Source organism: Ischnura elegans, chromosome 8 (genome assembly GCF_921293095.1).
Source record: "Ischnura elegans chromosome 8, ioIscEleg1.1, whole genome shotgun sequence".
In the NCBI taxonomy this organism is placed as follows: Eukaryota; Metazoa; Arthropoda; class Insecta; order Odonata; family Coenagrionidae; genus Ischnura; species Ischnura elegans.
This window is the reverse complement of record NC_060253.1, coordinates 2,489,980-2,506,712: the sequence shown is the minus strand read 5'-3', so window position 1 is coordinate 2,506,712 and position 16,733 is coordinate 2,489,980. Positions and strand designations below refer to the sequence as shown.

The window sequence follows — 16,733 nt, the reverse complement described above, 5'->3', positions numbered from 1 at the left end:
AGCCCAATATTTTTTCAGTCGGCGACTTTCTCTGTTCAAAAGAGGAGGCCCAATATCAATTGCGCAGTTCACTAGAAGATTCTTTCTATAATCCATTCCAAGGTCAGTTTCCATGGAGGGACAGAGGAAGTGTTTCCCCTGTCATGACCGTGAGTGAGAGCATTCTTTCCCTACGGAAGAACATTATTTTACATTGTAATTTAGATATCCCCGAGCCAATTTATCGACATGCGGCTGGTTAATATCGCTGTCGATTCAAAAATATTTACCTGGTGCTAATGGGGAACTTGCATGAATTTTTTTTATTTCACAGGCGGACAGAAAATTATTTTCTGAATACAATAAAGAAAACCGCATGTATATCTGAGTTTTCCTTCGCGAGATATTTAATGACAAATATAACGAATTTTAAAGCGCGGGAAAAACTCCCTCACCCCCCAAGCCACTGCCGACGAAGCCTCGATGACGTCAAAGGTGCCTAAACATCACGCGAAGCTATTGTTGTGATTGTTTGTAATAGTTGCCAGCAGTTGTGAGAGCTTCGTTTGTTAGACGTGTTGATTATTTTATATTTAAAGATAAATATCCGACGATAGAGGCTTGGAAGCCCTCATATTTTGCATTATTTATAATATTAATATCTGAGTAAGGGCATAAAATATAAAACTGGAGCAGTTAAACCAAAAATTTTATAATACCTAAATAACATCGTTGTAGGAGTCTGAGCCACGGCCATTGGAAGGGGGATACGTTAATTGTAAGTTGATGTTATCGACGGCATATCATTCATTTAAGTATGTAATTAGAACGATTTTGATGTTTACTAATGTCCGCTTAGCTTTTATATACAATAACTTCATCCGTTTATTCGTAGGTACTGGAGAATTCGTCGTTTAGTACTGTCTGTGCTTGTATTATGGGGTGAATTCCAGTCAATGCAACTTTTGATCGCTGATTGGAGACATCTAGGAACAATTTTGGGCCAAAATAGTGTTATTTTCAACGTGACATCTCCCGTTAAGCAACTGCTAATAATCACAGTGCCAGTGGTTGTAATGCACAAAGTTTGACAAGGTTGAAAAATATCGGCCAAGAGTTATCAGTGTTCCATCGTGATTGAATTGTAAAGAGTGCTATTTAGCTATCGATAAATGTCTAACAGTAGTGTAAAAATTGTCAGTGGCGTGCTAATCTCCGTTGTTCACCGTAGATATGACATTTCACGATCACGCTATTGAAATAAAAACTGTGAGTGAAGTTTGATATTCCATTATTTCAACGAATAGTAGTGAGAAAAGTCACCTATGTGATTGTGTGGGGTAATTTAAGGGTTTAAATCAGTGAATAAATAGTTGTTTTCATCATAACGAGTTCTGTTATTGTAAGTTGTACGTGATGAATAAAAGAATGTGACAGTGACATCTAGTTTTTGATAAGAGTATTTGCCTATTTCCTACTATATTTTTATGGTATATGCTAGTGTATATTGTTTATGGCTTTACCTATATTATTGAAATAGGTTATAGGTAGCTTGTGTGTGTTGGCAGCGGAACCGATTCGCGATCTCACATGTGGATTGTGTGCAGACTGTTTTGCTGTGAATTCGTACCGTAGGACGGATAGGACTACCTTCTCCGTTAATTCGGCGTTGCCAAATTCAACAGCACAGCTTACTCTAATGTCAACAGCATAGCTTACGATCGTTATCCTCCAGTATTACAAGTTTCCTTTACAACTCGATTTGCCGCCGACGTATAGCAATAATTTGTCTTAACAAATTCCATGAGGGTCGTGGCATCAATTTTTGGTGTCCTAAAAAAAGGCCGGTGTCCTAACACCCCATGCCACACGCCTTTTAGGCGGCTTGCGGGGTATTATGGAGATGTAGATGAATTTCAGGTGTACTATTCGAACGAGTGGCAACGTTATCATCCATTTTTCTGATCACTAAAACATACGAAGTGAAACGCTTGTACTTCATCATTCCGATGCCGCATTATTAATATCCCAAGTAATAATCTAGGCACAATAGCAATAGGAAAACTTGCCCAAGAATAGCAGAACAAAATAAAGTGACAATGAGCAGCTAAATACTCCCTCAAAACAAATTTTACACCATGCGCTCAGCGTATTTCCCAACTCCCTACGGTTGTTTAGGCACCTATGACGTCACGCCTGGCCTCGGCAACGCTCGGGTGTCTTCGCGCAGTGGTCGGCTCAGAGAAATTTTTCTCGATTTTAAATGCAATTTTTTTATTTCTTTTGATGTTGAATGGAGAAACTGAAGGTATTTTTGCGATCTAATGTATCCATTTGACTTATTCAAAATAGTTTTTCGAGCAATCTACGACCCATGCAAGTTCCTCATTAATGTCAAAAGAGAATGACAATCGGAGTTTTGATGAGCTATCACGGTCCACGACTCTAAATAAATCGCTCATGCTGGAAAAAAATCACCGCATACTCACGGTAGAATAGATGAGCGCGGAAAAATACGAAAATCCGGCAAGTATCCCTTGGTGGTTGACTTCGACATCATAACCCTGACGAATTTGCCAAACTCCAGAGGCACTGACAATTTTTCTGATGAAATCCAGTTCTGTTGAAGATTAAACATTTTCACTTAACAGAGTTTAGCTAATCGTTATTCAAGGTCCAACCAAATTTTATTAAAAGCTGCCGAGAAACAAGGCGAGTCGGAGTCAAGGTGATCAGCGCGCCGCGTAAGCAACTCTCCCGGCTCCATTCGACCTGCATAAGGCCGCGGATATATGACAACGAATCCGGCGTTATCATCGAGTTGAATCACCATCGACTTGTACGCATACTGAAATAAGATTCTTCTTTTTTGGATGGCCTCGAAATCCAAAATGTGCGCAAAGGAGGCTTTTTAAAGGCTCATAAATCCCTTCTTTCGCCGAGGCAACAGAAAACGTTAGGTTGGCAAAATTCCAGAAAACCTCCCTTTTACTAGATATTCGGTAGTTGAGAATTGGGGATTAGCGACCTTCTGCTGTCCCTTTATTTCACTCATTCCTCATGATTTTTCGAGTACCTACTTACACCTTTTCTTATTATATTAGAAATGCTATAGTCACCAACATGTCACTTTTACAGAAAAAATTCTAAATTTCATCGAGACCACTGAAATATGCATAAAAATGGAATCACTGATGTCCATAATAATAATCTGTGTGGGAATGCTTTTAAGTTGATGTTTATTAGAATTTTCTTAAAATATTTCATTAAAACAATTGTCATCCTCTCATTACTTATTTTTACTGCCCATTTTTTTAGCTGATTCCTGAAAAGTATTATCCAACCTTCATAGGGCAGAGAACATTTCATTAAAGAATTTTTTGCTGCATTCAGCACCTTTTAGTTACATAAAATAATATTTTTTATTCATAAAAAGCCATTCCAATCATTACATATCCTAAAACCTGAAAAAATGGCAGGTTCTCATTTAGTGTTTTAAATTTTGTTCCCCCTGAAAATCCTTAAATCAGGATTCTACTGTATACAGAATAATACTTCATTATTACTCGTTGCAAAACGATATCATGATATCCTATATAAGTTTATCAAATCAAACCAAATATTTATAAGAAAAGAAGGAGAACTTACCGTTGAAAAAGTGGACTGAGCAGGAAAGAAAAAAAACAAGACGACTACCGCCGGTAATATCCTTTGGTCTTGACGGGATCAGAGCAAACACTGAACTTAATTTTTCTCCTTGGCAAAAAAGGTCGGGCCTTTGAAGGTCGGGTACACCACATTGACACATTTTGTATCGATGTCCAAAAAACACCTCCACGAAAAATATTGTAAACATTAAGCGCAAAGACGTTATAAGATACGAAAATGATACACGATACGGGCAAAAAGGATGAAATTAAATACAAATTAATGTCCACCAAGTGAAATGTATCTAAATAGAATATATGCGGTAATAAAATCCGAAAAAAAATTCAGGAGCCAATTAACCCACCTTACAAAATGAATATCTTGGCCGGCAACAAAAAACTCTAAACTCAGAACGGAAACCACCGGAACTATCTGTCGACCTTTCTGAGGGCTGAGAATGCATCGGAAATAAATTCGCTGCAAGCGAAACCAATACGGGCACTAAAAAAGTAAAGCAGTCAACAGCGACGCACTGTCGACGCCCGCCGGGAGAAACAAACTTGCCACGCGACACTGTGTCGCACGCCGCAGTGAACGTGTTAAGCCCTTTAAGGCCTATCATTACAACCTGGCTAATGCCAGTATAGGGTTCCTATCCCCCCAGCCCTTACTTCATGGCACTAATGACCCCAGCTATCAGTATCCTCCTTCCAAATAGCATACCAAGAATAATACGGAGCACATAGGACCCGGGATATTCGGAAAATCAGATTTTTCCGGTGTTTAGATCACTTTTTTAAGTTGAGCTATTTAAATAACCGCGCAACTACCGTCAAAAATTATTAATAGTCCGGAACAATCTTCCTTCTTTATAATTTTTACGTATTAAAAAACCATTTTCCCATGAAAATTTAGCATAAGTAGATAGAATCTACCGGGTATAGCTTCTCTGTCGGCATTCTTTCGCGAATTCAGCGCCGGGACCTTCGGCTCACAAGCCGTGTGACTCATCTTAACGTAATATTTTGCTTCCCCTTGTCTGATAACGACACCGGACACTTTTTGTATTTCGATTTAATGGTACTAAGCCATTCCTGAGTTTAAAGGGACTGTCTTATCACTCACGTCTTGATTTGACTTCAATGATTGCATGACGATTGACGACGCGAGTTATTCCCGAGGGCATTAACTCCCGTTCCGTTAAAAATAAACGCTTGCCACCTAGCGGAGTTAAGCTAGTAGCTATTGAAGTTTCAACCATGTTTAATTTAAACCCACTGAAAATGAGATACAAGTTGAATCAGCTCTAATAAGCGCGCCGCGCAATCAACTTTCCCTCGCCTCCATTCGTCCCGCAGATGTGGGGTTAGCCCGCGGAATGAGACAACATATGCTTTTACCATCGTGTTGAATCACCATCGACTTACGTCCATACTAGAAGTACGACTATCTTTTTTGGATCACCTTGGAAGCCAAAATGTTGGCACGGGAGGATTTTTAACGGCTAATTTCGCCGTCATATTTCGCTGGGGCGAAGGAAAACATAGCGTTCGCAAAATTCTAGAAAACCTTCCGTTAGGGATAGATATTCCATAGTTCATAATTCCGGATTAACGACCATCTACTGTAATTACAATATATATGTTATAAAAAGCGTCGATCAATAAGTCGAATAATAAACGAAAGGTGATAATGTTAATATCTCCGGCGATCATTTGTCTTAATCACGCATACACGGCGATTGCTGTATATTTTAGGTTTCGATATCCTTCTACGGCAAATTTTAACTAAGAGCGATATTCGCGTTCGTAAAGGAGCCTGAAATATTACTGAGAGGTCTTAGTGGGAAGCAATAATCATATTCGCGATGTTTTTAGTTTCACGATCAACAGCGCGACGTCATTTCAACCGTTCTTGTATTCATTTTTGTAACTCATGTAGACGAATAAATAACCTAACTTCATATTGCTCCAGTCGGGATTTTCAAAACGTGTCGAAAGACAACTGCGTAAAATCAAGATTCGCGGCCTCTTTGGGGCTGGGGTTATGCTGCGCAAAATCGAAAAAACTGCGTAAAATCAAGAAAAGATGTAGAATCGAAGTTTCATTGGAATTCCCTATGCTTTCCGGCCGGACTTGAGTGTCGCTGCGTAAAAACGAGACTTGATGCAAAATCAAAGTGCGTAAAATCGAAGTTTTACTGTAGTTGTTAAAGCTGCACCTTCTCGATTGCAAGGGCAGCACTGTGCCTTCCAGATGACTATGACCGGATGAGCGCATGTAAGAGGCGCACCTTTTTTCCCAGAAATTGCAGCTGAAAATGGGGGTGTGCCTTTTACACAAATTTCTTATCTTCCCCCCTCCCCTTCACCGGTCGCAAGTCCAAGGGGAACTGAGTGGCCTTGGCTTTCAGCGTGAGTCAGTCATCTGAAACCCTGGGTCAAAAACAAGCGGCAGGGAGGGGAGTTTTTCCCTTAGTGACGTATTTTTAAAATGCTCCTGTTTGCTTTTCTTACTTGTAAGCATTGCACCGTCATGTCGGTACCTCAGAGGTGAACATGGAAAAGATCACGGGGGGTATTTCGCTCCAGAGGGCGCGCTAAATTTACTGCCACGAGTGGGTATCCTACGGCATTTACACCGCAAATTGTAATCGCATATCTAATGTAGAGAAACGCATAGCTTTGAAGGACAATACCTGGTTAATAGTCCACATCTTGTCTTGCTGAGTAATTTCCATTATACTAAGGACCTGATTTTTCAAAAACCATCTTCAGACGCTATTATGAGTACCTATTATTGCAACTGAAAATTATATTGGTGCCAAAACCTGTGGTTTAAAGTATTCAAATAAGTGTGTACATTGTTGGACTAAATGGTGGATAGAAGAAATCGGAAATGCTTATAAGTGAAGAGCGGTGGAGGAGAGGTTGAGGGGAAGAAGTGCGCTCCCTCCGTCTTTCAAGCTACGAGCGAAGGAGCAAGGGAAGATCACATCTGATCTTGCATGGGACGTAGTTGCCTTCAAAGCGAAAGCGCACCAATGTGATATATGCAGTTTGCGTTGCCTGAAGTTTCCAGTCCGTCTTGTTCTGTTTTAAAGTGCTCATGCTACGTTTGTTTCATCCGAAATTGTCCTGTTTGGACTATGTATGGTTAATATTAGAAACCTCTTGTGACTATAAATCTTTGGGTCAATATATTAGAGCTAAAAAAAACTTAAAATACTGTCAGATATGGGTTGCATAAGTCTCATTCCTTATTGAACCTCATGCGAATCATACAATGGCGGAAAGCCATCGAAATATCTTCATGCTCAGTAGGTGACTCTCCTAGCATTTGGCCTCCAGAAACTGGGAGAATTGAAGCTGGTAGACCGAAAAAGGTCAGTTGGTGAGATGGGGTAGGGAAGGAACACGTTTCCATTGTTCCCGCGTAACTTGATATTTTCCTTTGAGGCAAGTGATTTATTGTCTGTGGGGTCTCGGAAAGGGAAAAAAAATGGCAGGGGCATTGGCTGATGGAGGACCGAGTGTGGTTCCGTGAAATCTACGACATGGTTATTATCCTACGGTGCTGAGATTTGCCTGATTTTTGTTGAATCTCTTGGGAAGGTTCATGCTATGTGCCTGTCATGTTTTGCCTTAAAATTTTCCTTGGCTGCAATTCTGTTGCAATACTCGTACGAGAACTTGTAATAAAAATAAAGCATCGTAGAGCAACGGTGTATGGGAAGAGAGAATTGGAACTCATTCTACTCCCTCTTATTTTTGCTATCTCTTATAATTGCATTCGCGAAAATATTGATTTAAAATTTCGGATTCAGATTCAATTTCTTCGGGGAATTTGGATGTGAAGTCTCTGGTGTAGGGCATTATCTGTGAATATGTGGATCCGAGGTATCCGATTCTTAGTAATCATCATAAGGTTAAGACTACAAGTGAATACCTACACATCTCCGAGCACCATATGTATTGTGTAAATTAGGCTGAAAAAATACCGCATAAATTTTAGTATTGAAAGAGGAAATTTTGATAGCTGTCAAATGTCCAGGTCTGCAATACCGTGCAATAGGATTTTAAAAATGCTGCAAAATTTTTTTTCTTTATCTTCGATGCTCAAAATATGGGTGCGTCTCTTACACATGTGCAGCTCTTAAGGCCTGTTTACACGGTACATTAACACGTATGGGTTAATGTCTAATGTATGAATGCGAGAATGAACGCCAAAATGCACCGAGTAACCACCCAACTTGTGCGAATGCATGCACAGATAATAGAACCTGTTCTAATTTGGTTCATGCATTCGTACATGTTCCGTTCCGGTCCACAAAAATCATTCACGCAAATGTACATTAACTCATACGTGTTAATGTATCGTGTAAACAGGCCTTTACACACACTTATACGTATATGTATATGCTTTTTAACGTAAGCATTTTGATGCATTATTTTAGATTTATCAATCTTTTAAAGAGATTCATTATTTTTGCCTTCATATTATTAGTTGAAATTCAGTGTGTAGGTAGGAGAAAATAGCCGAGGTAACTTGCAGCAATCACTCATGCATCTCATGAAAGAGCAACTAAAAAGTTCTATATAAAAACCTACAAGTGTTCAAGGTGAGGCACAGCATAAATCATGGCGAAGTGCAAGTTATTCCCAAATGTTGATTAGTGTTTCTCGAGTAATTGTTACAACAGCTGCTTCAACCCTGTTTCTTAATTTGGAAAGGTCAGCTAGCTGGTAGTGGAGGCACGAATTTTATTTTCACATGAAAGATCACAACCAAACTTAACGAGGGATACATGTTGCACTATAACTACAGGTTTTATCTTTGCAAACCATTGAACACAAAAAGCTTTCTTTTGGCCAGGTGCTATCTGTGCTCTAATGAGTGCTTTCCAATGGATTGAGACTGCATGTGAGCATTGTTGCTAACAAACAAAATCATTTGAGTTGCTCTTTCATTTGATGTGCAGCTCTTTCATTTGAAGTGTAATAAATAGAGATGTGCGAATAGTATCCGCGATTACTCGAATACCTCGAATACTAGAAAGTATTGGATATTCGAGGTCTCGAATAATTATGCGAAAAGAACAGCCTCGAATACCTCGAATACTTTGAATTTCACGTCGTACACTGTCGCACGCACGTCGTTGGTAGTTGACTCGGAAAAATGTACATAACTCTAGTCTTTTAGTGCATGCAGCGCCGTTGTAGGCAAGTTGACGAACTACATCAAATTCGCGGGTCAGAGCGTGGGAAAAGAGTTCGACGTGGGGAACCTAAATTGATCCGGGTGAAAAAATCCGAAAATCCCCGGTTTCCCCCACCAGGAAACTCCAGTGCCGTGGGATAGTAACATCGGCGCATTTCCCACGATCTGCTATCCCCCTCCATTCAGCATTCGCCTCACCCACTCTGACGCTTTCATCTTCTCCGAAATCAAACAAAAGGTCCTCGCTCGGGCAGGGGTCGTAATACGAAGACCTTAGCTTCGAAAAAAATATCAAGTTACACGAGAACAATAAAGACGTGTCTCACGCCCCCCTTTTCTAACCCACTGACCTTTTTCTGCCTACCTGCTTCGAAGTTCCCCATTTCTGGAGGTCAACTGCTGCATGAGTACCGTGGGAGTACATTAGCGCATTTCCCAAGATCCGCTATCCCCCTCTGAGGCTTTACTCTTCTCCGAAATAAAAAAAATTCCCAGCTCGATGAGGGATCATATTACGAAGACCTTAGCTTCAAAAAAAATATCAAGTTACGCGAGAAAAATAAAAACGTGTCTCATCTACTAGCCCAAAAGGTGTCTAACAATGACTTTCGGCAATTATTATTACACCTTTATTGGATTGAAATATTAGTAATGTGTGCGTAATTTAAAAAAGAACAATACCAAACACGACGCATTTCTGACTTTATTTAAGCATAAATAATAAATGTCAAAATAGGACGGAGGCTTGGCATTCTGGCGAGACTCGATATGAGCAGCAGAGCTTCTCGGAAGTTGATGTGGTATTTTTTTCCGAAAACATATATCAAGTTACAATTTATGAGTGGTGCTATAAATCTTTATTGTTACAGTCCCAGATGAAGGGATATTTTATCAGGATATTTGGTTTCTCCCTTATAGCAATTCCAATTCATCTTCTTATCTCGTGAGAACTCCCAAAGATGGACTGAAAATAATTGAAGAAAATCCGGTGGAGAAGAGCTTGTATTTTACAAAATGCCTCAGATTGTCAGCTAGCACTTGGCAGCAGGAGTGGGGGTAAAGCGATGTTAGTTGAATTAATTATATGCCCAATTGTTTCCATAAAATTAAAATATTCCATTAATCAACTAAATTCCTGTTCGAATCCTTTAAAGGAAATCAAAATTACTCCCCAAAATCTTGTGTTGCCTGCTGCATAGGCAATCGAGTCAAACATTCCAGCATTCATCATTTAGTATTCGAATATTCGAGCAATGATTTAATATTTGAATTCGAGTTCGAGAAATCTGCTATTCGACCCATCTCTAGTAATAAATATTACAAAGCGTTAAAACCCTTCATATTCATTTTCTAATACCCTGTTCATGTTCCCACAAGAAACGCAGCTGCTGGTCCTGATTTAATGGGCCTTCAGCTTTGTAACAATTTCCCAACAGAGCTCAAGATGCAGAAAAATATGCCTGCATTTCAGGGCCATTTGCACAGGTACTTCAAATCAAAAATGTTTTATTCATTACCTGAATATATCTTTGATCCCTGCTTTATGTTATGTGCTTTGTGTCCAATGCATGCCAGCTGTACATATATTCTTTGTACTATTTTTTCTTTCTTTATTTGTATTAATTCTGAATTTTTGTAATTTGCCTTGTCTTGTATCAAGTATTGGTCTGAAGTAATGTCTGCCCTATCATTGGTCCCACTATCCTCCCGTAGGAATTTCCACGATATTTCCTTCGTTTACAATGCCTTAAATGGCAAGTTCCGATCCTCAGATATACTCCCTCTCTCTTCACTCCACATTCCCTCCCGCTCCTTCCGTAATAACCACCTACTACACCAATCAAAATTCTGTCTTTCTCTCTCTCAGAGATCACTCTTTACAGACTCCCTACCTCCTCCAATGCCATTTCGAGTTGTCACCCTTCCCTGGATCTCTCAACACCCATCAGATCATTCAAAAGGTAGCTTCGAAAAGCCATCTTCTGAATCCTTTTTTTTTTTTTTTTTTTTTTTATATATCCTTTTCATAGTTTATATTTGTTAAAGCTGCAGATTTTAAGTTGTCTATTCAATGTAAAGGCCGTTTTGGCTGTTTTTGAATGAGTCAATAAATGAATAAAAATAAATAAATAAGTGTGGCATCTGTAACAGCTTGATCTCTTGACAAGTAAATATGCATTTTTATCATTGCATCACTGGATATATGTACTTTCTATCCAAGCAGTTATTATCAATTTCTCTCCTCTAGGATTTAAAAATGGATGTAAACTTTGCGTCATATCCCAAACTGGTGAAGTTTTATATACAGATGTCCTTTATCCTAAGTTTGGCTACAGATACGAAAATTTGATGGATGACTATGATGCTATTAAATTGAAGAGGATTGTGGATATGTACAGGTGAGCATTGTGTGTAAAGTGTGCATTATGTATACTCAAAATAATAATCACTTGGTTGATATATTGCAGTCAGTAACCGTTAATTGGCCTGTCTTATATTTTCCACACGTAATTATCCACGATGTTTCTTTGGTTTTAAAGTCTGATATCTGAGGTCTCAGTGCTTTGTTACTTCAAACATTTTAAAATCTGGCCACCCACAGCTACGAGTATTTCCAGATTATTGTTTTTATGTTCTGTATGTATAACTTTAACCAAAAATAATGTCTTCAGTCTTTTAAAAAATTATTAAAGAATTGTGAAAACCAAATAAAATTAAAATGGTCGACAACTGACTTTAACAGAAATTATAACTGCAAGAATAAATGGTGCTGTATAGCCATATACTCTCCAGTCCATGCTAGAAAAGTGAAGTATCTATTGCTGGATTGGTCTTATTGCAAGTCTGTTATTCAATTGAATTTACAACAAAAGTAATATAAGGAAGTACAGTGCAACCTCGATATAACGACACCCCATGGTGCACTAATAAACACTCGCTATAGCGAATTGTCGCTTTACCGGAGGTGGAGCAAATAATAGCCAATATACCTGTTGCCAACAGATATACAGGGACAGGAGTGGTGCGGCGACAGATAAACATCTATCCGATAAACGTAAGCATAAATCCAGACGAAAGGCGATGTTTTTTGCATCACTAAATTTCCTTACTCAAACAACGACCAACTATTCAAACAATTTATAAGCGCCACACAGAATAAAAATCATGCAAAGCATCGTTTCGTCAATCATTATGCCAATGCACAACCGCACCGCATTTTTCTATGCACTTAATTAGTTCATTTACGTGATCATTCTATTAATTTGGTATTTTCCACTGAAAATTCAAAAATAAACTGATAAAACAGTATCGCGGTTATTTAATGCCTCAAATGTTTCCATTGGTGTATGTTTATTGTTTCTGTACGTTAAGCAGCAGTGAAGTGAAATAACGCATTACATTTGTTTCTACAGGCGAAAACGGTGGAAGGTTGTATAACGTTCCCGCCTTGGAAGACTTTTTCTATCAGATAATGTAATATCTTCATCATCTACGGTAAAAAGTTTGCTAAGCTTGAAAAATGATGTGATTACAATTGCCGTTGTTGAAAAAAGTTTCTTTTTGAGTGTTACGCTCACGACGTATTTGAAATAATACACCGAGTTTACCGCGGCACTGCAAACGAGAGTTAGTTGTTCTGTGAGTTCTTCCAGCGGCCACCAGGGTATGCTCGGCTACCCACGTGACAAAAGAGAGCGCCAGTACGACTCCGACCACTGACGCGAACAGTTCACCCTTGTAAATCCGCAACGGAGAATAAATACGTCCATCCGGACAATTCACGCAGAGTATCATTGCTTCGTACATCCTACTTCATCGCTAAGGCACACTACCTACCTTTAGAGGCATCATTGCAAGAAATACCTCATATTGCAAGGGTTTTGTCGGGGAGTTGTATGTAAAAAAGTTCCGTTTCGTCTGTGTTATATGACGCGGGGAATACTTCTAAAGATACTTATGATCGGAGTCCTTTCTTCCACGACTTCGGGTTTACACCGCAGGCATCACCAGCAATTATGAGGGGAGATAACGCTTTGGTGCTTCTCATTAGTATAATCAACCTTCTGCACTCTTAAAATTCTCGATTCGCAATCTATCCCTGAAATACTCCGCTTTAGGCTTAGGCGTAGCCCCTTTCTCAGGAGTTCTAGCAGATTTGAGTGGGCAAAACTACCCGAACAAAGCTCCTTATAACTCTTCATGGTCTGCATTCCTTGGGCGCTTTTGTTTTTTTAATTTTGCAGAGCGAATAGGAAGAGAAATTAATTTCGACACTCTCATATTACTCCTTTATTTTTATTTTCTCATTTAGACGTGTTTGGTATTTTTTTGGCCATGGTGACTGCCATCAAATGCTTTCTATTCACGCAACTCACGGACGTGCGGGTATGCTGCAGACTGCTTACTGCCGCCCGAGGAACAAAAGAGGATGAAGCATTCGCGAATGCTAATGCCACAATATTTTCACTAAAATTAACTACTTATTTATCGAACGACAGTTTACCACATAAATTTGAGACTAAGCACTCCATTAACTTCATTTCTAACAGATCGCTAGCAATTACAGAGGTTAAGGAGTCTTGATGAAAGTCTTCCGGCGGTGAAACCCTCGCTATGGCGAGAGCCAACACCAAAAGGGTCTCGTAAAAACGAATTTTTTAACACGCTTATTATAGGGTATATTGACAGTGCATCGGCTATCTCTCGTTATATCGGGGGTGTCGCTATAGCCCGTACTCGCTTTACAGGGTTCCACTGTACTCATTAATGCGAGCGGGAAATCTAAAGTTTGTCTAAATAGCATGCAATGTTCATGCTGTCAAGAATCTTAACTCTTATATTGTTAATCTAGGGTTGGTACTTCAAGGTGATATCTTAATACACAGTCATTCATATGCAGTGGAGCCCATTGTGAACTTTGAATTGAACTTTGAACCAAGCTTAACCCATTAACAGCGGAGTTTTTTTTTTGGAGTTTTATTTTGTTTTTCCGTTAACAACCGCTTAATAACTGCCTAAGCATTCAGATAAACACTTATTTTTAAAATTCTGTTCATTCGTTCTTGCTTGAGGGGGTGTGCCCATATGGGCACGCTAGCCGTTCCGGCCACCGGTCTGCATTCTGCAGAAAAATCGCTCGTACCTTCATAATTCTCATTTTTATTGCGTGATACGCAATATATTTTTGTATTTACCTATAATACTTCTTTTATTAGGCAATTTGAAGTGATTTCATATCATTATACTTTATTTTTTTGGTTTAAACATTTTTTTAGCTGTCCAAAGAACTTAACAGTATAAAACATCAGTTTTGAAAACAGTTATTGAATGAAAGAACACATTGTCGATGAGTATATTAACAAAATTAACATTGCTGGTAGTCTTTGAATACTATAAATTGGGTTTTGGATTGCCGAGTATGATAGTCAGAATTTTATTGGAGCTAAAGACCTACGCCGCACTTGGCACATTCTGAGCACGCGCCGGAAGACTATTCTTTATAAGAACATCGGCATCTATCAAACGGGGCAATTTGGTTATCACTGCCATCAAACCGTATGTCATCAGACTTTCTATGATTGGTTGCACTTGATAGGGATTGTTAAACACGACCACCAGGTCTAGGAAAGGTACATCTTCGTTACAAAAACACTTGTCCAATCTCTCGCCTAAAGGCTTACTGCCGTATATTTGAACCAGAATTTTCCATGCAGATCCAGGCATTTACAACAACAGCATCAAGGAGGAATATAGCCTCATGTGGACCATCACCATTTTTTTCCTCTGATAACATTCCTGTACCTGTTGATATTTCTTTCCGTGGGGTCAGTTCCGCCCATCTAAATATTGTAGCTAAATACCACTGCTGGCTGCCTAATTTGTACCATTTTTGAGGTAACACGCGGGAATCTCATGACCTTTGTGAGTGGGTGTACACATTGGCAAGATGACTTGATTGTCATCACCGAATAGTCATTCTATCTAACAACAAAAATATTATCGTTTTTCTCCCGTGCGAAAGCATGGCAGCAGCGAGACAGCTTAGATAGCAGTTTTTTTTTCGATCAATGGGTACTACTTTTGGGTAGTCTTTTTCTCAGAAGTGTTCCAGTACCCTCATATCCTTGAGATTTTGACTGACTTATAAGAAGAAGGCTAGAAAACAAATTGTCAAAATAAATGGAAAAGGTAAGATTTATTGCTTGCTGTAGTTAATTGTCCTGCATGATAAGCAAATACGAAGAGCATTTCCCTACGAATTTATGGTACTTATTTTTTTCTTCAACACTCACTCCCTGCTATACGCTGAAGTCCACCAAGTAATCTTGAGGAGTATTCAAGCACCACACTTTAAAGCCGAAACTTATAGGTTCACCCCTTATGAACTGTTTGCAGCCACGATTGCCAAAATATTTTATCATGGATCCATCGTATTTTAGCTCGGGGGTTGGCACAAAGTTTTCTGAACAAACGTGCTTGATCATATTTATGAATGGCCTAAGTGTGCACATTTTGCCTCTCTTATCTTAGTGATTATTATCTGCACAGTGATAAACCCTTATTATATTTTCCAACCTTGAGAATGGCATTATACACTTTAGAGTGTTTCGGATGTCCTCGTCACTCTCCCAAAAATACTCTTCCTGCAGACAGCAATACCCACTCAGAACAGAAAAGAATAGAACAGAGAAGAATAAATTTCTTCCGTCATGAACATTTTGGAAACCTCAACAAGGGATTTACTGGGAAATGCAGCAAAATTTATTTCGAGGAATATATTCTTAACGGATCACACGTCATCTCGTGCCTATGCGTACGTCTCGGTCATTTTGCTATCCCCTTCATCCTCTTCAGGACTAAAACTGACGGAGCTTGTAATGGTCTTTCGCCTTGATTATCTCCCAGCGACTTACGACCAGGGATTGGACTTATTTGGAAAATTTGGCCACAAGTTCAATGTGGTCGATGTGATCAAGATTCAATCTACTTTTTATTGTTTCAAAGTTTTATATGTGGTACAAAGCGCTTCACTATGAGCTTCACCATTGTATTTATCAAACATCCTTTCCCCTTCCACCATACCCCTGATTGTTGGGTATGTATACCAGTGGTAGAAAATAACCCTACCATTCTTCATACTAGATAGTTGAACAAACTAAAACGCAAGAGCCATCAAATAAAAGTGTTGAATAGTATAGTTTATTTTTTGTGCTAAAAATTAATAGAAATATTATAAAAAATACAGCAAAAAATACTGAAGTTGTTAAAATTCGATGACATAAGAATAAAATAAAAGGTTGACAAAAACTTAGCGTTTTACATCGAAATAATTTGATAACAGACCCAATAACGACGTTTTTAGCGAAGGACACCCGCCAAAAAAGACACCCCCGACTACCGGCTAGCGTGCCCATATGGGATCACCCAAAAATAAATTCAAATTTCTTGTCTTATGCGAAAGATATCACAATGCTGGCAAAAGAAACCGAAGTTGACAACATTCATTGTAAGGATGAGATTAAATACATATCCAAGTATCAAAAATAAAAGGGAATAAAATCGCTTTTACTGAAGACACTTCGCCATTTTTCCTCTTTTGCCGCCTCAAACAGAGTGAGTAAGAATACATATCATGAAACAGTCAACTGCTGGTATAAATGCTGGCCGTAAGCACACGAATCGAATAAAGTGATACATTGTAATCATTTTTGGCGAAGATAGCATGTTCTATAATGTTTGGGTCGGAATTTATACGCAATGCTGTAGACCATTGCAGCTGTGCCCATATGGGCACGCTAGCTGTTCAAGGGTTAATGCAGTTATATCGCGGCAAAGTCTTATCCTCCACTTGATGTATCATTTTGAAACATTATTTTTTAATTGTT

The 16,733-nt window shown here is 38.9% G+C and overlaps 1 protein-coding gene across 3 annotated transcripts in view; it reads left to right on the top strand.

The window, feature by feature from the left end:
• The window catches only part of LOC124164578 (S1 RNA-binding domain-containing protein 1), a 95,611-nt gene that overhangs the window by 42,973 nt on the left and 35,905 nt on the right, over positions 1-16,733 (top strand). For all 3 annotated transcript variants that reach the window (XM_046541971.1, XM_046541973.1, XM_046541974.1), the window contains exon 8: positions 11,096-11,246. In XM_046541971.1, the coding sequence (XP_046397927.1) occupies positions 11,096-11,246 (151 nt within the window). The remainder of the gene's footprint in view (positions 1-11,095; positions 11,247-16,733) is intronic.